This window comes from Chiloscyllium plagiosum, unplaced genomic scaffold (genome assembly GCF_037043375.1).
Source record: "Chiloscyllium plagiosum isolate Xiang-an unplaced genomic scaffold, Cpla_swu_hap1 HiC_scaffold_3, whole genome shotgun sequence".
NCBI classification, from domain to species: domain Eukaryota; kingdom Metazoa; phylum Chordata; class Chondrichthyes; order Orectolobiformes; family Hemiscylliidae; genus Chiloscyllium; species Chiloscyllium plagiosum.
In genome coordinates, this window is record NW_028270141.1 from 12,194,263 (window position 1) to 12,219,266 (window position 25,004).

Consider the following 25,004-nt stretch of genomic DNA (forward strand, 5'->3'; position numbering starts at 1 on the left):
GCCATTTATGTTTGCAATTTTAGGTAAATAAAGACTTGTTGATGTTTGAATAGCTTTATTACTGAAATGTTAATGTTGTTCCAGCAGAATGCGTAAACTAAGTTAAAGATTAGTCTGGGAAACGAGATTTTTTAACCTGATGGCAGTCTCAGAATTCATTTTTACCTCTGTAGAAGGCTCTGTCCATTCATTGTTTCAATCAATCTTAATGCCTGTTCCTTCCCAACCCCTGGAACTCCCTGGAACAAAACCAACATATAAACAAAAAGAAAATAGGTATTCAAAAATCTCAATCCAATGAAGTAGTTAGGAAGAAACTACAATATAATTGGATGTCTGGAGAAATATATAAACAAGGGAGCTGGCTAATGTAGTGTTATTATTTAAGAAAGGATGCAAAGAAAAGCCAGGAATCTAGACTGGTAAGCTTGATCGCCTGTGGCGGGTAAGCTGTTGGAAGGGATTCTGACGGACAGGATTTACACGTATATGGAAAACAAGGAATAGTCAACATGGCCTTCTGCGTGAGAAATCTTGTCTCACTAACTTGATTGAGTTTTTTTGAAGAAGTGACAAAAAAGAGTGATGAAGGCAGAGTGGCGGATATGGTATATATGTACTTTAGCAAGGTGTTTGACAAGGTTGTATAATCTATCATACAACTGATTAGCAAGGTTGGATCCTATAGAATCCGGGAGAGCTAGCCAGTTGTATACAAAATTGGCTTGAAGATAGGAGCTTGAAGGGGATGGTAAAGGCTTGTTTATCGGACTGTTGGCCTGTGACCAATGGTACTATGCAAGCATTGGTGCTTGGTCCACTGATTTTTGTCATTATTATAAATGATTTGGATGTGGACATAGGAGGAATAGTTGGTAAGTTTGCAGATGACACCAAAATTGGTGGTGCAGTAGACAGTGAAGAAGGTTACCTCAGAATACAGATAGGTCCATGACCAGATAGGTCCATGGGCCAAAGAGTGGTAGATGGAACTTAATTTAGGTAAGTACGAGATTTTTTTTTGGTAAGGCAAAGAGATCTTGGGGTGCAGGTTCTTAGTTCCTTGAAGGTGGAGTCGCAGGTAGACGGGGTAGTAAAGAAGGTGTTTAGCCTGCTTGCCTTTATTGGTCAATGCATTGAGTATAGGAGATGATATAGGATGTCATGTTGCAGATATGCAGGGCATTGGTTAGGATATTTTTGGAATACTGCACTGAATTCTAGTCTCCCTGCTATAAGAAAAATGTTGTTAAACTTGAAAGGGTGCAGACAAGGGAAACTCTCTCTGATGCTTGAGTATTGTAAAGTTACGGTGTTAAGACAGAAGGGATTGTATTTTTGCTGTGTTGGAGGTTTTGAGATGAAGAGGCTGAATAAGCTGGGACTATTTTCCCTGGAGCGACAAAGGCTGAGGGGTGACCTTATAGAGGTTTGTAAAATCATGAAGGGCCTGGATGGGGTGAACAGACAAGATCTTTTTCCCAGGTAGAGGAGTTCAAAACTAGAGGCAATAGGTCTAAGATGAGAGGGAAAAGATTTAAAAGGGGCCTCACAGGCAACTTCTTCATGCCGAGAGTGTTGGGTGTACAGAATGAGCTGCTAGAAGTAGCAGTGGAGGCTGATACAATTGCAGCATTTAAAAGACATTTGGATTGGAAGGGTTTGGAGGGATTTGGGCCAAATTCTGGCAAATAGGACTAGATTAATTTAAGATACGTGGTTGGCATTGACAAGTTGGACCAAAGGCTCTGTTTCTGTGCTGTACAACTCTATGACACGAATCAATAAAGTCAGATTGTGTAACAGACTAATTACTTCGCTACTGGGTAACGATTTTAAATCTAGGGTTTTATCTGGAAACTTTAAAATCTTTAGAAACATTGTGAAAGCTTTCATAATAAAGTAGAATACTTACTTGCTGCATTAGAATTCAAAACAACATAATTTCTAATTAGCAAAGCTGCTAGAACTCAAGTGGAATAGATATGCAAGTCACAATTGGTTTAATTAAAAAATAATTCTCTGTAGCATTCTGTGAAATGTGTTTCACCTAAAGCAGGTTGATGCACTCCAGAAGTCTACCATAAATGGCAGTGATAATCAAAAGATGCCAATATATTGCGGGGACATATTCAACATGTAATGATTCCAATTGATGTTACTATCGGACACATCAGATCTCAGACTGAAATCTGGCTTGACAGATCATAACTTGTTTTTATTTAACAAAGTGATCTTTCACAGAATCACAAGCATACAATGCTGCAGATTTGGTTACAATTGTGAAATAGAATTTTCCTATGCAAAAGAAATGCAAATAAAAAGCAATAACCATGCCATTTACATGTAATACATGTTGTAAGATTTTGAAAATACAGCAAAAATACAATCCCTTCTCTCTTAGCATCATAACTTTACAATACTCAAACACCAGAATTCCCTTCTCCATCACATCTATAGTGTTGACTTAACTGTTTCTTTTAACTTCAGCCCTGGGAGTTTGATAGCTTCTTCCTTGATTATTCATACAACTGAGCTGAGACTTTAGCAGTTTCAAATACTGATTACTGAAACACACAATTCCGAAGAGATTTGACAGGGTGGATGCAGGGAGTATGTCTGCTGTTGTGGGGCAGGTTAGAGGCAGGGGCACAGTTTTAGAGCAAGAGGTCTCCCTTTATAAACCTGAAATGAGAATTTTTTTCTATCAAAGGGTCATTAGTGTGCAGATTTCCATTCCCTGAAAAGCAATGGGTGCTGGGCCATTACATTTATTCGAGGGGGAGTTAGATAGTTTTTTGATCAATAATGGAGTCAAGGATATATGGTTAGAAAGGAAAGCAGAATTGAGATCGCAAACAGATCAGGCTTGGCAGAGCTGGTTTGAAGGGCCAAATGGTCTACTCCTGTTCTCAAGTTCTAATTTCCTTTTCCTCTGTCCTCGACACAAGAATCATTATGAATATATCCTCCTCACTGACAAGGAGTTAGTTTGGTTTTATTGCAAAACCTTTAATGGTCTTTATATACCATATGTTCTACTGATAATCTATTTTGCAAATCTATGAACTATATAATTCTTTTATTAAAAATATTTTTTTTTTACTTTCCTTAATATGCTTAATTATGAACTGCATCCCTTAGTTATCAAAATAACTTACTGAAAATTATGAAAAGTTCAGTACCAATGCAGACAACCAATTCACCTCCAATGCTTCCTCCCCCGCCCCAAACACACATTTGCTCTCCAATTTCTGTGTTTCTTATTTGTCAAACAAATTCATTAATGACAATGCATTCAATCTAAATTGCAGGTTTCTTTTAAATTTCATGTAATTTCAATTAATAGGAACTATGTTAAAACATTTAACTGCAGCATAGCTTTCTATTTTTACTGGTACAACACCTGCAATTTTGAACTGATTCATACCTTTGGCAAGTAATCACAGCCAAGTAAAATTGCGAAGCCAATCAATGCATCTCGATCAAGACCTAATTTGGAGTAAATTATTGTCATTTTATAGCAGTCCACGTGGGGATCCTATCAAAGAAAAAGAACATAAAATAATTAGTATTTTACTCTGATGAGTCAAGAAGCCAGTTATGAAAATGAAAGATCTGGTCACTCAATATTATATTAATGTTTAGCATGTTCCATGCACCAGATGGAAGCTTAGATCCTCTATGGCATCTAACAATTCCCCAGGTCAATAAACTATTCACACATAAAGAATTGTTAGCAGTAGAAAAATCCAGCACTTACCCAAGCTATTGGATATAAAATACATTGAGAGAAATTATTTGTTTAATATGATTTGATTTAATTAATTGTAGTCGTGTGTACCTCAATACAGTGAAACGTTTTGTTCACGAGCAATACAGGCAGATCATAGTAAACAAGAATATACAGATCATATGTTGGACTTACAGATGATATACTGCCGGGCATCAAAAAAAGAAATGCTAAAGCGTTTTGAATGCATACTATTTTCCAGTCCAATGTGGATCCTAGTTTTAATAAACTGTCTACATTATATTTCTTCTAAGATAACCAGATGAAAGTGAGAGGTCAGATGGCTGAGTTGCCTGTCCAGTGTCAAGGTTTGTGACATCTGCTCAGGGCTGAAGTGGGTCTTGGGAGTGAGATATGGAGGATCCAGTAGTTCTGATACATGTAGGTACTAATGACATTGGTAGAATAAAGAAGGAGATTCTGCATAACTCCTGTGTGAGGGATGAGGTGCTAAATTAAGCAGAGTCTCATAGGTCAAAAGCTTTGGCATTATTGCCTGAGCAACATGCAAATTTATAAAGGGAAAATCAGACCAGTGAGGTCATTGTGTGGCTCAAAGACTGGAGTGGGATATTTGGGCTCTGGTTTGTGGAGCACTGGCACCAAGACTGGGGAAGGTAGGATCTACATAGTCTCCACCTGAACTGCGCTGGGGCTAGTGTTCTTGTGAACCACATAATCAGGGAAGTAGAAAGGATTTTAAACTGAATGATGAGGGCAAAGGATCAAGTTTTGGAAGATGTGGTAAATAAAAAAAAAGAGTCAAGGTCGAAGAAAAGGAATTAATGAATTTAAGTCAACAAATCAATATGGTTAAAATTCACAAAAAAGAGTAAAGGGTTAAAACTAAAAGCTCTACATCTGAATGCATATAGCATTTGAAGCAAAACAGATAAATTGAGACTGCAAATAGAAATGAATATTATGATCTGATAGATATTACAGAGACATAACTGCAGGATGGCATGGACTAGGACCTGAAGCTTGAAAGATATAGGACATGCAGAAATGACAGGAAATTAGGGAAAGGTGCAGTGCTGGATCTGTCAGTTAATGACAGTATTAACACAATAGAGCAGGATGACTAAGCTCAGAAAATCAAGATGTGGAAACAATTTGGTAGGAATTAGAAATCATAACGTCGCTTGTGGGTGTGCTGTACTAACCCCAGAGCAATGACCATATATTAATGTAGGGTAGAAAGGAAGAAATAAGGGTAGCTTATCAGAAAGGAATGGCATTGACCAAGCAAGGTTTTAACCTACTGGCTGGAAGAGTCAGATGGGAAAAGGTAGTCTAGACGAGGAGTTCATAAAATGTTTTTGGGATAGTTTCTTAGAACAGCATGTTCTGAAGCTGATCAGAAAGCAGCCTTTACCAGAGCTGGTACTGTGCAATGATATAGGATTAATGACCTCAGTGAAAGTGCCTCTCGGTGACAATGGTTACAATATACTGAATTTTACATTCAGCTTGCAAATGACAGGAATGGTTCTGAAACTGCTTTTCCAAAATTTAAATAGGACAACTATGAGGGCATGAAAGCAGAGCTGGCTAAAGCTATTTGGTAAATTAAGTTAAAGGATCAATCAATGGAGATTCAGAGGCTGACAGTCTATTTCAGAATATACAGAATAGGTACTTTCCAATGAATAAAAGAAAAATTCCAAAGGATAGCCTAGAAATGTTAAAGATTCAAGCAAAGAAAACATATAACTGTGCAAAGAGGGGAGGCAGGTCAGAAGGTTGGACAGAATTTTTAAAAAACACCAAAGAATGAACAAAACATTAAGGGAAAAATAGGGTATGAAAGAAAGCCAACCAGAAATATAAAAGCAGATAACACACATTCATAAAAATAATTAAAGTAAATAAAATGTAAAGTGAATGTGTGTCCTATCGAAAATTAGTCTGGAGACTTAACAATGGAAAATAAGGAAATGACAAATGAATTTAACAGGTCCTTTGCATCTGCCTTCACTATATAGGATACAAGCATACATCTCAGGATTGTCCAGGAAATGAAGGGAGGAAGGAACTCAAGAAAATCACAATCACCAGAGAAGTAGTTCTGAGTAAATTGTCAGAGCCTTTGATTGGAAAGTTCTTAGGTCCTGATGGTATGCAGTTTTACAAGTAGCTAGTGAGTTTGGCAATGCATCGGTTTCAATTTTCCAAAACTGCCAGACCCAGAGATAAACCCATTAAAATTGAAGATAACAAATCCAAAAGGGTAGGGACTCATCAAACATGAAACTACAGACAAGTTAGCTTAACATCTGTCATAGGGAAATGATTGAAAGTATTATTAAAAAAAATTATAATGGGGCACTTCAATAAGTTAGTGGTAATCAGGCAACATGGTTTTGAGAATGGGAATTCATGTTTGACCGATCTGTTGAAATTCCTTCAAGAAGTATCACTTGCAATAAATGAAAGGGAACTGGTGGATGTACTGTACTTAGAATTTCACAAGGTATTTGAAAAGGTGCCATATCAAAGGCTATTGCAGAAAATAAAATTTCATAGTGTAGAGATAGCATATGAGTTATGACTCAATAATATACAGCTAAGGTGAATGAAGGAAAATGAAGGGAAATGATAAAAGATTGTACCGTACATCAAGAGATATTCCATTTCCCAGCAGATTGTCCATAGCATCTTTTAGTGGTAGACTTGTCTTTGTAGCTATTCATAATTGATAATTTACAAAACTTTCTTTAGCAGTCACACATTGGTCATTTGAGCTGTTTTCTTTACATTTGATTTATAATTTGTTTTCAGTCAGTTCTGAATTGCTGCTATTTTGTTTTGAGTTAATTAACAAAATGGGACAGTGACAGAAAATAAACAATGAGGGGAACATAATCCTCAACTGATTGAAATTTAGGTAATAGGTATAGATGATATCGCTAACATTATCACATATTGAGGTACCTTTGTGTTCATTGTAAAGTTTCTGTATACAGTTTGAGCTCCATACAAGAAAGCATCACCATCATTGGTGATACAACCATCAACATATCCATTTTCATTTAGGTAGGCACACATGGCTTCAGCCTCTCCAGCTGCACAAACCCATGGGATGCCTAAACAATCCAGCAGTTCACAACACTGAAAATAAAAACAACACAATTCATAATTACAGAAGATTTTTTAGTCAACATTTCTATTTGTCAAGATCTAAGGATTAGGAACATATATACTAACTTCTGTTATTTATTGATTTGGATATGTGCCAACAAGTTGTGAAATCTCTTTTTATTTAACTAACATATTGCTTTTCCCTTAAACTCAGACATAAATACAGTAAAAAAGAGGCAATTCGATGCACAATGTCCACGCTGATCATCAAGGATCTGACAACATCAATCTCATTTTCTAGTTTATGTCTTATATCCTCGGAGGCCCTGCGAAGCAAGCAAATACTTAAACAGAACTCAGGAACTTGAGTACTCCAGTGAAAGTCTATGAACCAGGTATGATCTGAGCATGCAACCATCTGATTTGGAATCAAGTTCACTATCGTTGCAATACAAGCCCACTCCATTGTTCTTCCTGCCAAAGTGGCTAAGTTCACATCTTCCCACATTGTATTCCATCTGACAAATTTATGCCCACTCACCTAGCCTGCCCCTGTATCTCTTTGAGACTTCTTACTCCTATTGACAACTTATTTTCCTACCTATCTTGGTGTCATTAGCAAACATAGGTACCATACAGTCAGTCCCTTCATCCAAGTCACTGACATGGATTGCACATAGTTGAAGGCCCAGCAAGGAACCTTGTAAAACTCCTCTAGTTACAGCCTGGCAAACCAAAAAGACCTATTTACTCCTTCCCATTAGCTAACCAATCCTCTATCCATGCTAATATGTTACCAAGTACTCTAAATACTCTTGAGAGGGACCTTATAAAATTTGACACTGATTACATAAAATGAGATTAGGGAAGATCACTAAACCTTATAATGTATGAAAAAGGAGCTGAATTAGGTCAGTCAGCCCTTCTAGCCTGCTCCACTATTTAATAAGATTATGGCTGATCTGTTTGTAACCTCAAATCCATATTCCTACTTACCACTGACAGCATGGCTTGATCAAAGAGGTAGGAATTAAGGAGTATGTTAAAGAACTAAATCGCGGTATAGAATCAGAGAAATTTTGGGAAGAAATTATAATTTAGAGTTCAGGCAGCTGAACATACAACTGCAAATGGAGGCGTGATTAAAAATGGATCTTCAAAACGCAGAGAGGTTCAAGATTGTGCGGCTGGAGGAGTTGGCAGATATAGGGAAGAAATGAAGGGAATTTAAAGCAAGGGTGAGAATTTTAAAATTGAGGTATCGTTTAACTGGAAACCAGTGTAGGTCAGTGAAAACAAGATGATGAATGAATGAGATTTGATCCAAATTAGATCACCAGCAGCAGAGTTTGAATGACTCAAGTTTATGTAGGGTTTTGAAGCATGATTCTTTGTTTATGTGGTAACATGAGGTGATTTAGAAATAATTTTGAATGAGCTTATCAAAACAAACAAAACTATGTTTTATAAAAAGCTCTATTTTTCAAATTTGAATTCTGCAACGATATTCAAATAGGCGCATGAATAGAAAAGGAGAAAGTGAGGTCTGCAGATGCTGGAGATCAGAGCTGAAAATGTGTTGCTGGAAAAGCGCAGCAGGTCAGGCAGCATCCAGGGAACTGAGGAAGGAGATATGGCTGTGGTAGCGAATCTGTTTGAGAATGTGGCTGAAGAGCTTCTGTGCAGAGGAGATGACCTGGGGAGTGCAGTGAGAGAGGGACTCACTGAAATCTTTGTAGAGGGAGGAAGAGAGCTTCTTCAAAGAAGGCATCCTTGTAAGAGGATTCGCAGTAGGTTGAAATCTTTGAGGAGAAAGTGAGGTCTGCAGATGCTGGAGATCAGAGCTGAAAATGTGTTGCTGGAAAAGCTATCCATTCCTGAAGAAGGGCTTATGCCCGAAACGTCGATTCTCCCCATTCCTGAAGAAGGGCTTCTGCCCGAAACGTCGATTCTCCTGTTCCCTGGAAGCTGCCTGACCTGCTGCGCTTTTCCAGCAACACATTTTCAGCTTGAATAGAAAAGGCTCAGCGGGATATTGGCCAAACACGGGCAAATTGGACTAGTTTAGCTTGGGAAACTTGGTCAACATGGACTGTTTTTGTGCTGTATGACTCTATTACTATAAATAAAATCACAGCGTCACTTAACCTAACAAACTCAAGAAAATCAAAAAGACAGCCGAGCCAGACAAAAATGCTAAAGAGGTTATCCAACAAGTTATGTGTTGCTTGTCTAAGAATTTTGCTACTATTCATAGCTATACCCTAAACATTTAGAAGTGCAAGTGCCAGGAGGGTTGATGTTCCTCAATGGATAGCTGGTTTACAGTGCTAATAAAACAGAAAATTTCCTTGAATGAAGACTTTTATAAACTTAATAACATTCAAGAATGATTAAACTTAGCATATTAAGTTGTTTCTTGAAAGGTACCAATTTAACATGTTGGTGTGGTGTAGTATGGTGTGGCTGATGCTGAGTCAAGATTTATGACTGGGAGATGTAATTACGAGGAATTAACTAGGCAAATGAATCAAATTTACTTATATGGAGAACCTCACACATAAGACTTTTGACACATTTTATCTTATTTCAAACAAATCAGTCAGAAAACGGAGGAACACCAAAATGAACATGATGAGGAAAGAAACAGCATCATACATTCACAGGCCACCAGTTCAGACAAAGACACCGTACAAATTTTACAGATACAGAAGCTTGAACACATGCACCAGCAGATTCAGGAACTTCTTTTTCCTGGCCGTTATTAGACTGCTGAATGGACTTTCTAGCTTCAAATAATACTAATCTTGCTAACGCTGATCTCACCTAACGCAACGTAACCTATATGCCTCTATGATTCGGAGATGCCGGTGTTGGACTGGGGTGTACAAAGTTAAAAATCACACAACACCAGGTTATAGTCCAACAGGTTTAATTGGAAGCACACTAGCTTTCGGAGTGACGCTCCGAATCACCTGATCGGCAAAATGCCAGGGCAAGGGACAAAATTGTTGAAGGCGCCAGATTGTTGGAGGGCAAGGGCACAGGCACACATAAGCCCTGCTGCAGAAGGCTCAGAAGAGGATTTTAATTGGTCAAGCTGCAGAAAATGGCTGATGGGGGTACACACCAAAAAGCTTTGTGCATTGAAGTTTGCCAGAAAGCCTGTAATCCATATTTTGGAGCATGAAGGAGCCAGCATGAAAATGGCATAGCATTTTGTACAGGATTTGGAGGTCATACTTTTGAACATGGAAATAGTGGCCAACTGGAGGAAAACAATTTGAACCCAAACATAATAGAGCACCTGATGGCTAATGTTTCAGCTTCAAATGCAGCACAAGCAGCTACCACTAAATGTCTTAACGATACACAGAAGCTAAGGCCAAAGTCATGCATATTCAACTTTCTGTTATGCAAACTTTGAATGCTGTCATCATGTTTATAGATACCAATGTTCAAAGAACTTACAAAGTGGCAAAAGTGCGAAGGAAAACAAACATGCTGTCACACTCAGAATGACAGCATTTAGTGTCCCATAACAGTCTCATTTGAGAGGTATTATTTTACCATCATGACCAATTATTTTATCTGGGTTTTTTCATTCCATTGAATACCAAAGCTCCTGAATTGAATTTTGGCTCACTTAACTTTATACAATGCCTCAAATGCCCTCCCAATCTTATTGGAGATTCAGCCTTGATCACAGCACATATCCCTGCATTTAAAACACAAAATTTTGAATTATTTGCAGTATGTTCTAGTGTAGGAGGGCTATCACTAGGTAATTTAGAATTTTTCTCACAAACTAATTATTAGGGACTATATATGTATACTCTAAGTGGTCACTAACTGCACATGCCTGCATCAAAGTGGCATACTTTGCTTCAGAGGTGTATGTAAATGGCAAGATATGATTTTAGAACTCTAACAGTCTTCCTAATGCTCAGAAATTATCTTTGAGGAGAAAGTGAGGTCTACAGATGCTGTAGATCAGAGCTGAAAATGTGTTGCTGGAACAGCGCAGCAGGTCAGGCAGCATCCAGGGAACAGGAGAATCGACGTTTCGGGCATAAGCCCTTCTTCATTCCTGAAGAAGGGCTTATGCCCGAAACGTCGATTCTCCTGTTTCCTGGATGCTGCCTGACCTGCTGCGCTGTTCCAGCAAGACATTTTCAGCTCAGAAATTATCTTGTTTTATCCACGTCAACTTGAAGGATCAGTGAAGCAAATTCTTTAAATATGAAATGCATCAAATATTGTAGCATTCTGAAAACAAAGCTCAACCTTGAATTTGAATGTCTCATGTTGATTGTAAACTTCTACAATCATAAATAAGTTGTAACAAATATTTGCCTAGGAGCTTATGTTACGTTTTAAAATAAATGCTCAAAGAGTACAAACCTCTTTAAGGACAGATTTAAAATGGGATCTTTTTGTTCGAACAGTAAAGCTTCCTTGCTTTCTGGCCAAACCACGCCTTGCCTCATTCCGTTTATTCATTGTATCAATCTTCAGTTTTGGTGCATTTCCCTCTACCACAAAGACAAGTCTCACATCCATCAAGGTGAGACATGAAATACGAAAAAACAAATTTCTAAAATTAAAGCAAAACATGGATCAACATCAATATTGAAATAAGAAAAGAAAATAGGTTACAAATGCTAAATATCGAATAAAACCAGAAAAATCTTGATCAAAGGTTAAACAAGAATTGTGAACTTGCTTTTCTCTTTACTAATGACTGATCCATATTTTTCAGTTCCCCTTTTGCTCAGCATCAATAATAAGTATAACAATATGGCAAAATGACTATGATATTAATTCCTGATCCAAAGATAATTTGCAAATCTGAATAATTATTAAAATACATTTCACATTGTATGTCAATTCTGAGGGTGCTGGCCACATAGAAATGAGAAACCAATATAAAATTATTTTGAATCAACCTGCTTGAACATGATGTAACATACTTCCATGGCAGGTGGGATATTAATTAGGAGAAAGTGAGGTCTGCAGATGCTGGAGATCAGAGCTGAAAATGTGTTGCTGGAAAAGCGCAGCAGGTCAGGCAGCATCCAAGGAGCAGGAGAAGGGCTCATGCCCGAAACATCGATTCTCCTGCTCCTTGGATGCTGCCTGACCTGCTGCGCTTTTCCAGCAACACATTTTCAGCTCAGGTGGGATATTAATCCAGACTTTCTGCCCCACAGGGAGAAGCATTATCAACGCACACAAGATGTTGCTTGTTTAAAGAATACTATAATTAGCAGGATGGAAGAAATTGGATATCCATCCTCTTTGTGTTGAATCTTCAGCTTCATATGCTTGTGCTGATTTTATTTTTGCATAATTAAGGAAGCACACCTGTCTGTTTCTTCATAATTTAAACCTTGCTTAATAATTTCAATCTGATTTTCATTACCACCGTTAACACTGTCCTTGTTTTCTCTTCTTTCCTAATCTAACAGAGTTCAATTTCTATGCAAAAAGAACTGGCATGACTTACTTGGTCTTTGTCTCCACATTATTGCCAATCCCAGACTTGAACCAGTCATTAGCAGAGTGAGAATATACTAGGGAAACCTTTCCTTATCCCTCCCTTTATGAAGTATCTCGTTTATCTACTGGCATACTGAAATCAAGTCAAACCAAGTAAGAAATCAGCAAAAAAATGTTCTTGTCATTGTGGCACAAGTACTCCATTGCTCTTAGAAACCAGACATTCATGTATGGTTCTAAAATGAATATTGACATGTATCATAAACCTCATGGGAGACAGTGTGTAGTGGCAATATCATTGGAGTAGTAATTGAGATAGCCAGAGTAAAGCTCTGTGAGCGCGCAAAACTCTCCACAGCAGCTGGTGGAATTTAGAATCAATTAATAAGCTGCAATTAATACTACCATCTGGAATATAAAGGTAGTCTCAGCAATAGTGACTATCATTGAATGTTGTTAAAAATCCATCTAGTTCACGGAAGTATCATTTCATATTTTAGTTCACTAATGTCTTTAAGTAAGGAAATCTGCAGTCTTTACTTAGCTCACCTATATGTGACTCACAACAATATAGTCAATTTTTAACCATCCATTAAAATGCCAAGCAAATCACTCAATTCAAGGGCAATTAGAGATGGATAGTAATAGATGCCCACATCCCATGAAAGAATGTTAAATACTTTTTAAAAGTCTAAGTTACCTGAGATGTGGCTTGACAACAGTTCCGATCATGCCTTTCACAGTTTGAGCCTCACAAACCCATAAGCTCATATCCACAGCCAACGTTTTCCCTTTTAGATTCTGTAGTGGAACATATTCTTTAACAGGCTCTAATATTTGCCACAAGTCATTCACTCCCATGCTTCCAGCTTCTAATTCTGAACACTGACTCTTCCTATAAAAAAAAGACAAAATATAAATCTTACTATCAAAGTGAACCATCAACATTGTGTAATATAGCCAAGGAGACAGATGCTTATTTCAGAATTCACAAACTCTCAAATCGTCAGTGTGGCTCAGTTTGTAGATTTCTTATCTGAGTCAAAATGTCATGGCCAAGTCCCATTCTGAGATTTGAGGATGATACTTCTGTCCAGTATGATGGAAGCACTGTATTGTCAGATATGGTGTCTTTTAAATAAGATTCGAAAGCAAAGTTTTGTCTGCTGCCTCAGGTGAACTTAAAGTACACTCGGGCATGCTGCCTCAGGTGAACTTAAAGTACACTCGGGCACACTTATAAAAGGTAAGGAAAATGCCCATGAGGAGGTCGTTGCTTCTAATATCCTGCTATGCTCAACCTGTACCATGTTTTCTACTTTGCAGAAGCAACCTGACTGCAAAAGTATGTTATAATTACTTTGGCACGTCCTAAAGCTGTGAAGGAGCTACAAAAATGCAAGTTCTTTCCTTAGGATCAATGCAGTTGCATATCAAGCAAAATTAAACAAAACCCTTAGATGTTTTAACGTCATTATATGACAATTCAAAACGTGTTTGTAGAGTGTGATCCAGACACTATTTTCTGATTTTTCTCCACATTATCATGCCCATGCTCCTCAGGCGTTTCTGTGGATCAGGACTGTCTTGTGTGAAAAAAGACACATTTTCTCTGAGTTTAGGATCCCCATTTTATTTGGGGAATGAAAACTACATTTCCTCCCACATACTATTTATTGCTGATGAGGCAAGGTTTTGAAAGCACAGTGAAAGTAGGATAAATATGGTATGATGTAGTGGCGATTACAGAGACATCATTGCAAGAGACCAGGTTTGGGAACTGAATAGCCAAAGATAGTCAGTTTCAGAAGGATAGGCAGCAGGATAAGGAGGTGGTGGAGCTTTGTTAGTAAAGGATTAAATCTGTACTGTGGCAAGAAATGAGCTAAACAAATAAAAGTAAATATGCATAAGGACAGATTTGGCCCTAGTGAACTGATTAAGAAGACTAAAAGGAGTAAAAGCGGATGAACAGTGGCAGATATTTAAAGAAATATTTTCCAATATCAGCCTGAAACAGAAGCAGGTATATGTGGACATAAAATAATCCAGATCATTAAGCAGACAGACTCACACAGTACTGAAACAGACTTTTCAGTCCAACCAGTCCATGCTGAACATAATCCTGAACTAAATTAGTCCCATCTGCCTGCTACTGGCCCATATCCCTCAAAACCTTTCCTATTTATGTACTTATCCAAATGTGTTTTAGATGTTATAATTGCACTAACATCTATCACTTCCTCAGGAAGTTCACTGCATACGCAAACCATCATCAATGGAAAATATTTGCCCCTCATGTCTTTTTAAAAATCTCTCTCTTATCATCTTAAAACTGTTCTCCCCGCAGTCTTGAAATTCCCCCATCGTGGGTAAAAGACAATTACCATTAACTCTGTCTATACCCTTTGTTATTTTATAAACTTTCATAAAGTCGCCTCACAACCTCCTACACTTCAGTGAAAAACATCCCAGCCATTCCAGCCTTTCTTTATAAGTTGAACCTTCCATATCCAGCAACATCCTGGTAAGTTTCTTGTGAACCCTCTCCAGCTTAATAACATCCTTCCTACAACTGGACACATTGAGCTTCTGTTGTATTTTATACACTATGCTAAATCATGAACTTACCTCCTCTAAGTAATCTCTGCATTTAATTCCATAAACTATAAAGCACAGCATACATGTTGTTTAGCTGCAAACTGAAAGGTCCAGATCTATATTTTTCTGTTACACCCTCTAGTCTTAGACTCTTTAAACTGTGAAAGTGGGATAGAGAGAACTATTTTCCTTATTACTTTGAAAACATCAATAAATCACCTCTGAGATTCTAGGAACTACAATCCTTGTTTGTGCAATCTCTCACTGTAGTTTAATCTCTGGAGTCAGATAAGTATGCAATGCAGTTGGCTTGAGGTAAGTAAATCCTAAGATGTGATGTCTAATCACATTTAAGTGTTTGAACTAGAATTTTTATGTTATAACTGCAGCATAACTTTTATTCCTCCTTAGATGTGATTTTCCTAGAAACAAAGAGGCAGCACACTATCAACTTTGTTGACTATTTTCTGGACCTGTTCATGACATTTTAACGACCTCTCGACATGGATTCCAAATCCTTTTGGACTGTCAATATTTCTAGCTTTTGCTATTCAGAAAGTACCCTGTTCCATTTTCTTTTAGGGTTTTTCAATCTAAAATGGACAATTGCATATTTGCTGATAACTGAAATCCATTTGCAACAGTTTGGGCCATTTACTTAATTCATTAGTATCTTGTAATCATAGTTATACAGCATAGAAACAGGAATTTTAGCCACTGTCTATACCGACCAACAAACATCAAGTTACACTAACCCATTTACCTGAACTTGGCTCAAAGCTTATTTTGTCCTAGAATTTTAAGTACAAATCCAGATGTTTCTTAAATGTTGCGAGACTACCTGCCTTCACCATGTTCTCAGGCAGCATATTTCATATTTTTACCCACTACAGGTGATTTGTTTTTCCCTCAGGTCCCCTGTAAACCACTTACTCCTCACCTTAAACTTACGCCCTCTGATCTTAGGTGCATCTGCAAGGGGAAAATTCTTACAATCTACCCTGTGTATGCCTTTCATAATTTTGTATACCTCAATCGGATCCCCTCTCAGCCCTCTCTGCTCAAAGAAGAAACAAACCCAGCCTATCCAATCTCCTTTTATAGCTTAGGCTTCTGAATTAGGCTTATTGTCACATGTACTCACATGAGTACAGTGAAAAGTTTACAAGTCGTCACTTATGGTGCCATCTTAGGTACAAAGGTACCTGGGAACAGAATTGTGGTATAAAGCAAAAAAAAAGCTGAAAGGTTAAACAGAACTATTTTTCTACTTTTTAGTAAGAAGGACTGTAAACAGTTCAGCACCACAGTCCATAAGCACCTAGCCATGCTGGGCTCGCATTTGCCACAAGGACTCAACTTCTCCTGCCTCAGCTTGACCTTGCCATTGCCCTGGGCTGCCTGCTCTTACCACCTTGCAGCTTGTTTCTGCTATCGCCGCCACCACAGCAAACCTTTCCTTGCTCCCACTCTCGCTGCCAGCCAGCCCAAGCAACACCCTGGTGAATCTCCTCTAAACTCTCCAGTGTAATCACATTTCTTCCAATAGTATGATGACCAGAACTGCACACAGTTTAACCAATGTTTTAATAAGACTTCCTGGCTCCTATATTCCAAGTCTAGGTAATAAAGACAAGCATCTCGTATGACTTCTTTACCACCCAGTTAAACTGGGCTGAAATCTCAGGGGGTCTATAGACTTGTGTGCCAAAGTCCCTTTATTCCTTAGTAATCCCTAGGGACCTACTGTTCATTGTGTAAATCCATTCCTTATTGGATTTCCCAAAATGCATTATCTCTCACTTATCAGGATTAAATTCCATCTGCCATTGCACTGCCCAATTTATTGGCTGATCAATTTCAGACTGCAGTCTGAGACCATTCTCCTCACTATGAACAGCACTACCAATTTTCATTTACCTTTGTATTTTTATGCTTCCATTTTCAATCTAGCCTGTGTGTCATCAACAAATATGGGGACATGGCTCTCCATCTGATCACTGGAGCCGTGACTAAATATGATCAATAGTTATGGTTCCAAAACTGATCCTCAGTGAGCACAAATTACATCCTACTAATTAGAGTACATGCTCATAATCTGCATTTTCTCTATGGCTGCCTGCCATTTTTAACAATCAATACGGCATATACATGCTTCTTGTAGGATTTTCTTGCCTTGTGCATCAGGTGTACTGAGCCTATTAGCAACAAATGTAGGAGAGCTTCAATCCATAAATGCAAATGCAGCAAGATGATTAAGTGGCAGCAGGAAGCAAAGCTGATGTACAGAAATGAAGCGGAAGGAAGCAACCATGTAAAGCACAACCACCAATGCCTAAGGCAGCAGGGCCAGAGGATGAATGGGAAACGAGGCTTGCAAGGCCAAGAAAAAAATTAAGTCTGCAAAGGAGGATAATGAGGGTAGAAGAGGAAAAGGTAAAGATAGGCAGCTAAGGAAAGAGGAAGGTGGTAAAAGGGAATGGACTGCAGTGTGGGAAATGTAGTTGCAAAGGGAAGAGAGTAGTTTTGAACTAAAAAAAAGAGTTGTTTATTGTATGTAAATTAGTACTGCAATAGGCACTATCAATTTGATAATTTAATGCGAAATAGTTTTATTCCATAAAGCTTTACATTTGTGTTACTAGAACTAAAGTATCTCAAATTGTGAATTACTGGAAATACATTAGAAATAAACGAGACTTGGAAATATATCACTGTTCCTTCAGTGCTGCTGGGGCAAAATCCAGAAATTTGCTCCAAAAAGATATTGCAGCCTACATCAAATGGGCTGCAGCAGTTCAAGAATGTAGCTCACTGCATTCTTTTTCAAAGACAATTAGGTAATAAATGCTGACCCAGCCAGCAACGCCCACACCCCATGACTGAAAATACAAAACCATGAAATCATGTGGCTTTATGGGTGTGTCACATTTTTTCTTTACACATGTCTGATATCTTAAACCAATTTAAATACTATAGTGACTTGGAATTCTTGTTGTCTTTGTTGTGACTTTGTTTGGCATAGTTTGATGATTTTGTCTCTAACAGTCGAAGTACTCCAAACAAGAACACATATAAAGAAGGGAGTCTTACAATATGAGTACATCAATTAATAAAGAAATTCGAGAATAAAAAACGGGATGCCTGAATATGAAAAAGTAAACTTCGAGAATATCGCAAGAGGACCCCTTCAAAATGAAAATATTTTAACTTGCGGTATAGATACATCAGCTCCCTTTGAAAGCTAGTATATAACTCATGGTCTCCATCTACAGACCGAGAGATGCCAGCAGGACAGTTACAACTAATTTCACATTAACATTAATCCTTTCAGAAACATTAACTGATGCAACACCAGCTGCATTATGCAACAGCATAGTGTATATCACAAGGAAATAAGTAGTCTTGTAAGAAGGATACTCAGTAATCACTGGTTACTCCACTTTTCAAATTGATGGGTAATTCAATTTGGCAAAGGTATTGGGGGAGGGATGTTTTTACAATATAGTTGGGACAGTTTCTTAAAACAATGTGTTCTGAAGCTGGCCAAAAACAAGAATATTTGGACCTGATTATGTTATATGTGCCATAGGTCTGGTCTAGTCCCAGAACCTGTGCCGCCGCAGTTACCCGGGACATCTTCCACTTTATGTGGAGATCAAAGATGGACCGATTCTGGGGGGATCTGTACCGTTGGGACGGTCTCCACCTGAACCAAACTGGTACCAATGTTCTAGTGAAGAGGATAAATAGGGTGGTCAGTAGGACTTTAAACTTCTGAGTTGGGGGGGGAAGGGAAAGTGAAAGCGACAGGGAGTATGGAGTTAAATGGAAAGATAAGCAGGAGGATAGCATGTATGTGGTGGATTTAACCTTGAGGCAGATTAGGAATGCAACAAAAAGGAAGGATAACTTAGGACATCTTATGACTTCCAATATCTCTAATGATAAGAATGTTAGCATTAAGGCACTTTACCTGAATGCTCGTAGCATTCGTAACAAAGTAGATGAATTAACGGCACAGATCATCGTGAATGATTATGATGTGGTAGGCATCACAGAGACATGGTTGCAGGGGGTTCAGGACTGGCAGTTAAACATCCAAGGATTTACAACTTATCGAAAAGACAGGGAGGTGGGCAGAGAGGGCGGGGTGGCCTTGTTAGTTCAGAACAAAATTAAATCTATGGCACTGAATGACATAGGGTTGGATGATGTGGAATCTGTGTGGGTGGAATTGAGGAACCACAAAGGCAAAAAAACCAGAATGGGAGTTATGTACAGACCTCCTAACAGTGATCAGGACCAGGGGCGCAACATGTACCGGGAAATAGAAAAGGCATGTCAGAAAGGCAAGGTCACGGTGATCATAGGGAATTTCAATATGCAGGTGGACTGGGTAAATAATGTTGCCAGTGGATCCAAAGAAAGGGAATTCTTGGAATGCTTACAGGATTTTTGGAATAGCTTGTCATGGAGCCCACAAGGGAGCAGGCTATTTTGGACCTAGTACTATGTAATGAACCAGACTTTATAAAAGAGCTTAAAGTAAGGGAACACTTAGGAAGCAGCGATCATAATATGGTAGAATTCAGTCTGCAGTTTGAAAGAGAGAAGGCAAAATGTAGGTAATTATGAGGGCATGAGAGAGGAACTGACAAAAATCGACTGGAAGCAGAGCCTAGCAGGGAAGACATTAGAGCAAAAATGGCAGGAGTTTGTGGGTATAATTGAGGACACAGTACAGAGGTTCATCCCCAAGAAAAGAAAGATTATCCGGGGAGGGATTAGACAGCCATGGCTGACAAAGGAAGTCAGGAAATGTATCAAAGAAAAAGAGAGATCCTATAAAGTGGCCAAGAGCACTGGGAAATCAGAAGATTGGGAAGGCTACAAAAACAAACAGAGGATAACAAAGAGAGAAATAAGGAAGGAGAGGATCAAATAAGAAGGTAGGCTAGCCAGTAATATTAGAAATGATAGTAAAAGTTTCTTTCAATACATAAGAAACAAACGACAGGCAAAAGTAGACATTGGGCCACTTCAAACTGATGCTGGAAGGCTAGTGAAAGGAGAAAAGGAAATAGCTGGGAAACTTAAATAAGTATTTTGCGTCAGTCTTCACAGTGGAAGACATGAGTAATATTCCAACAATTAAAAGGAGTCAGGCGGCTGAGTTGAGTATGGTTGCCATTACAAAAGAGATAGTGCTAGAAAAGCTAAAAGGTCTTAAAATTGACAAATCTCCTGGCCCCGATGAGCTACATCCTAGAGTTCTGAGGGAGGTGGCTGAGGAAATAGCAGAGGCGTTGGTTGAGATCTTTCAAAAGTCACTGGAGTCAGGGAAAGTCCCAGATGATTGGAAGACCGCTGTTTTAACCCCATTGTTCAAGAAAGGATCAAGACAAAAGATGGAAAATTATAGGCCAATTAGCCTAACCTCGGTTGTTGGTAAAATTCTAGAATCCATCATTAAGGATGAGGTTTCCAAATTCTTGGAAGAGCAGGGTCGGATGAGAACAAGTCAACATGGATTTAGTAAGGGGAAGTCGTGCCTGGCAAACCTGTTAGAATTCTTTGAAGAGGTGACAAGTATATTAGACCAGCGAAACCCAGTGGATGTGGTCTATCTAGACTTCCAAAAGGCCTTTGATAAGGTGCCACAAGGGAGGCTTCTGAGTAAGGTGAGGGCCCATGGTGTTTGAGGTGAGCTACTGGTATGGATTGAGGATTGGCTGTCTGACAGAAGGCAGAGAGTTGGGATAAGAGGTTCTTTTTCGGAATGGCAGCCGGTGACAAGCGGTGTCCCACAGGGTTCAGCGTTGGGGCCGCAATTGTTCACGTTATATATTAATGATCTGGATGAAGGGACTGGGGGCATTCTAGCGAAATTTGCCAATGATACGAAGATAGGTGGACAGGCAGACAGTATTGAGGAAGTGGAGAGGCTGCAGAAGGATCTAGACAGTTTGGGAGAGTGGTCCAGGAAATGGCTGATGAAGTTCAATGTGAGCAAAAGCGAGGTCTTGCACTTTGGAAAAAAGAATACAAGCATGGACTACTTTCTAAACGGTGAGAAAATTCATAAAGCCAAAGTACAAAGGGATCTGGGAGTACTAGTCGAGGATTCTCTAAAGGTAAACATGCAGGTTGAATCCGTGATTAAGAAAGCGAATGCAATGTTGTCATTTATCTCAAGAGGGTTGGAATATAAAAGCAACGATGTGCTACTGAGACTTTATAAAGCTCTGGTTAGGCCCCATTTGGAGTACTGTGTCCAGTTTTGGGCCCCACACCTCAGAAGGGACATACTGGCACTGGAGTGTGTCCAGTGGAGATTCACATGGATGATCCCTGGAATGGTAGGTCTAACATATGAGGAATGGCTGAGGATCCTGGGATTGTACTCATTGAGTTTAGAAGGTTATGGGGATATCTAATAGAAATTTACAAGATAATACATGGCTTGCAAAGGGTGGATGCTAAGAAATTGTTTTCGTTAGGCGGGGAGAGTAGCACCCATGGGCACAGCCTTAAAATTAGAGGGGGTAAATTCAGAACAGAAATGCGGAGACATTTTTTCAGCTAGAGAGTGGTGGAATTCATTGCCGAGTGCAGTGGAGGCCGGGACGCTAAATGTCTTCAAGGCAGAGGTTGATAAATTCTGGATGTCACAAGGAATTAAGGGCTATGGGGAGAATGCAGGTAAGTGGAGTTGAAATGCCCATCAGTCATGATTAAATGACGGAGTGGACTCGATGGGCCGAATGGCCTTACTTCCACTCCTATGTCTTATGGTCTAAGTGTCACTACGTACTGAGGGTCTACCTGTCCCCAGTGTTGCGAAGGATGGGCCTGGCCTCGCTGCTGCAGAATGCTTCAAATGGTTGGATTGCTCCGTATCACCTGTCCTTCATGGAGAAATTTATGAAGAAAAACACCTTTGACCACAAGTCCATCAGGAAGTGGTCAGCACATAGTGTCCTCGAGACCCTGCGGGAAAAGGAGAGGGCGGATCCTGTTGAGCAGTTCCCTGGGCAGACTGTCAAAGTCATTTGGCAGAATGCCTCATGGCCAGAACTTTCAAGCAAGCACTAAGACATGGCTTGGCTGGTAGTGAGAAGGGCTCTGTCGGTGAGATCCTTCATGCATGCCTGGACTCTCTGCCCCACTGCGCACTGCCCTCGAAGGGGCTGTGGAGGGGACGAGACTGTCACACACCTCCTTCTGGAATGTGCCTTTGCAAAAGAAGTCTGGAGAGGATTGCAGTGGTGTTTGTCGAGGTTCATCATGAGCAGCTCCATGACGCGGAACTCCGTGTTCTACGGTCTGTTCCCCTGAACGCACACTGAGACGAACATCAACTGTACCTGGAGGATCATCAACTCGGTGTAAGACGCTCTTTGGTCTGCCCGAAACCTGTTGATCTTCCGATTGAAGTAGTTGACCTCGACTGAGTGCTGCAGAATTGGCACTTTCCAAAGTCCAGGATTACGTGCTGAAGCTTAGGTCTGCTGCTGCCAAGGCGCGGTGGGGAAAGACCACTGTATAAGGTCTACCTGCCTAAGAAGAACAGGGCCCACTCAATAATTGGGTTCCGCTGATGCCTTAGCTAAACATCTGGATGGTCAACATGCAGACTCGTACATACAAACGATTCAGTCTTATCTGTGTATGTGAAGAAATGCAATGTATACATATGAATGGTATCATCAATTGTATAGATATCAAAATATTTTTATGAATAAAATATATTTTTGAAATAAAAAATTTGGACCTGATTATGTATAACGAAAAAGGAGTAACGATAATACGGGAGAATTTGATTTTCAGTTTGAGAGTGAGGAATGGGATCTATAACATGTGTTACAAACTTAATTAAAATGACCACAAGGGTATTAAGACAGTCAGCTTAAAAAAATTAACTTGATTAAGTAGTTTAAAAGTTATGATGGTATGATGCATAGAAAACAATGAGCTGAATGGTCTCCAGCATCAATATGATAAACAATGGCAGACTGTTGAAAGGTAGGGAAGAAATATGCATGTGGAGAGTATTGTTACAATTCTGACTTGTGTCTTTTAGGCGGTAGACAGGTAACGGGAACTCTAAGTGAATTACTTGCTTTAAGATTCTCAGCTGAAAATGTGTTGCTGGAACAGCGCAGCAGGTCAGGCAGCATCCAGGGAACAGGAGAATCGACGTATCGGGCATAAGCCCTTCTTCAGGAAGGATGTCTGCCCGAAACGTCGATTCTCCTGTTCCCTGGATGCTGCCTGACCTGCTGCGCTGTTCCAGCAACACATTTTCAGCTCTGATCTCCAGCATCAGCATCACTTTCTCCTTTAAGATTCTCAGCCTCTGACCGACTTGTTGTATTCAGTATCCAGTTGAGCTTCGCGTCAATACTATGATATTGATAAGGTGGTATTCAGCTCTGGTAATACAATGAATGTCAAGAGGTGATGATTAGATTTTCTCTTGTTGAAGATGGTTGTCACTTGGCAGTTGTGTGACACAAATGATTCTTGCCATTTGTCAGCTCAAGCCCAGAAATCATTTGAACATGGAGTGCTTCAGTATGTGAAGAGTCCCAAATGGTGCTGAACAATGTGCAACCATCAGTGAACATCCACACTTCTGACCTTATGTTGGAGGTAAGATCATTGTTGAGGCATCAGAGGATAGTTGAGCCCAGGATATGGTCCTGAAGCTGAGTTAATTGACCTCAAAAAACCTTTGACTCCAATCAGCAGAGTTTTCCCATGGGTCCAGTTTTGCTGGGACCCCTTGATGTCAAGGGTAATCACTGCCACTTCATCTCTGGAGTTCAGCTCTTTTATCTATGTTTTAGCCAACAGGTTAAGAGATGAGACCTTGACAGAACTCAATCTGATATTCAAATTTACTGAAGACTGGCATCTGTGATGCCGGGGACCTCGGCAGGAGGCTAAAATGGGTCAATTGACATGGAGTCACTTAGCTCTGTTGATCACTTGCTGCTTCTTTTTTTTTGCCACGTAATCAGACCTGTGTTGTTGTTTCACCAGATTAACACCTCATTTTTAGGCTTGTCTCGTGGTTAGTGCACTCTTCAGTGAACTCGGGCTGATCCCCTGGTTTGAAAGTAATGGTGCGTCAGGGCATATGTCAAGCATAATGTTGCAGATTGTGTTTGAATTCAATTATACTGCGTTGATGGTTCACAGTCTCATGGACATCCAGTTCTGAATTGCTAGATCTGTCTAAAATTCATTTAGCATTGTGTTAGTGCCATACAATACAATGGAAGGTATCCTTAATGTAAAGCTCTCCGAACTCTCAGAGCTGGTCACTCCGACTGATGATCGTAGACATGTGCATTTATGGTAGGTAAATTGGAGAGGATGAGGTCAAATATTTTTCTCTTCTTGTTGGTTCTTCACCACCTGTTGCAAACCTAGTCTGGCAACTACGTCCTTTGGGACTCAACCAACTTTTACAACGTCCCTAGTCTATTGTTTCATTACATCTAATCCTTTTATCTCTCCTGACCTTGGCTGCTTCCCAGACTTTCCCTTTTATTCTAACTCCCCTTCCCTTTCAGCAACATAATATCATATCTCTAATTTCAGTATTGCTGAAAAGATACATACTTTGTCAAAATTTTCTGTCCAGTAATCATCAGGATAACTTCTAAGAAATGCAAAAGTAAAGGTAAAACAACATCTGTACTGTATGGGAGAAGATTGCTGATTGATTGGCAAGTAGAACCTGCTCAGTCAAGACATTGTCATGGAGTATGCATCAGTTAGATGATTACTAGCAGTTAAATTCCCAAAAATATTTTTAAAAAGAGTTTAAACTAGGCAGGTTGACTCTGATTAATTAGGGCATTGTCCTGAGAAACAAACCAGTGAATGGCTGTCACATATCTAGTTGAGTAGAAACCCAGTACATTGTGTCTACATGTTCTTTCTGTCTGTAAACAACAGGGCCCTGTATATTAATATATGTAGCTTCCAATTTATGCGAGTGTACCAT

General features: G+C 39.3%; 1 protein-coding gene across 7 annotated transcripts in view; it reads right to left on the reverse strand.

Annotated features, from left to right (window-relative positions):
• Window positions 1-25,004, reverse strand: part of gen1 (GEN1 structure-specific endonuclease) — an 86,214-nt gene that overhangs the window by 48,723 nt on the left and 12,487 nt on the right. For 5 of the 7 annotated variants that reach the window (XR_015752397.1, XM_087977561.1, XM_043677287.2 and 2 more), the window contains exons 2-6: window positions 13,080-13,274; window positions 11,282-11,474; window positions 6,731-6,907; window positions 3,431-3,541; window positions 166-239 (exon numbers count right to left, since the gene is read on the reverse strand). Coding sequence is in view for 6 of the 7 variants with exons in the window: in XM_087977561.1 (XP_087833687.1) it covers window positions 166-239; window positions 3,431-3,541; window positions 6,731-6,907; window positions 11,282-11,474; window positions 13,080-13,240 (716 nt within the window). In the remaining variant the exon portion in view is untranslated. Of the gene's footprint in view, window positions 1-165; window positions 240-3,430; window positions 3,542-6,730; window positions 6,908-11,281; window positions 11,475-13,079; window positions 13,275-22,350; window positions 22,499-25,004 lie in introns of those variants that run through there. The other 2 variants (XM_087977547.1, XM_043677303.2) reach the window with 2 other exon arrangements.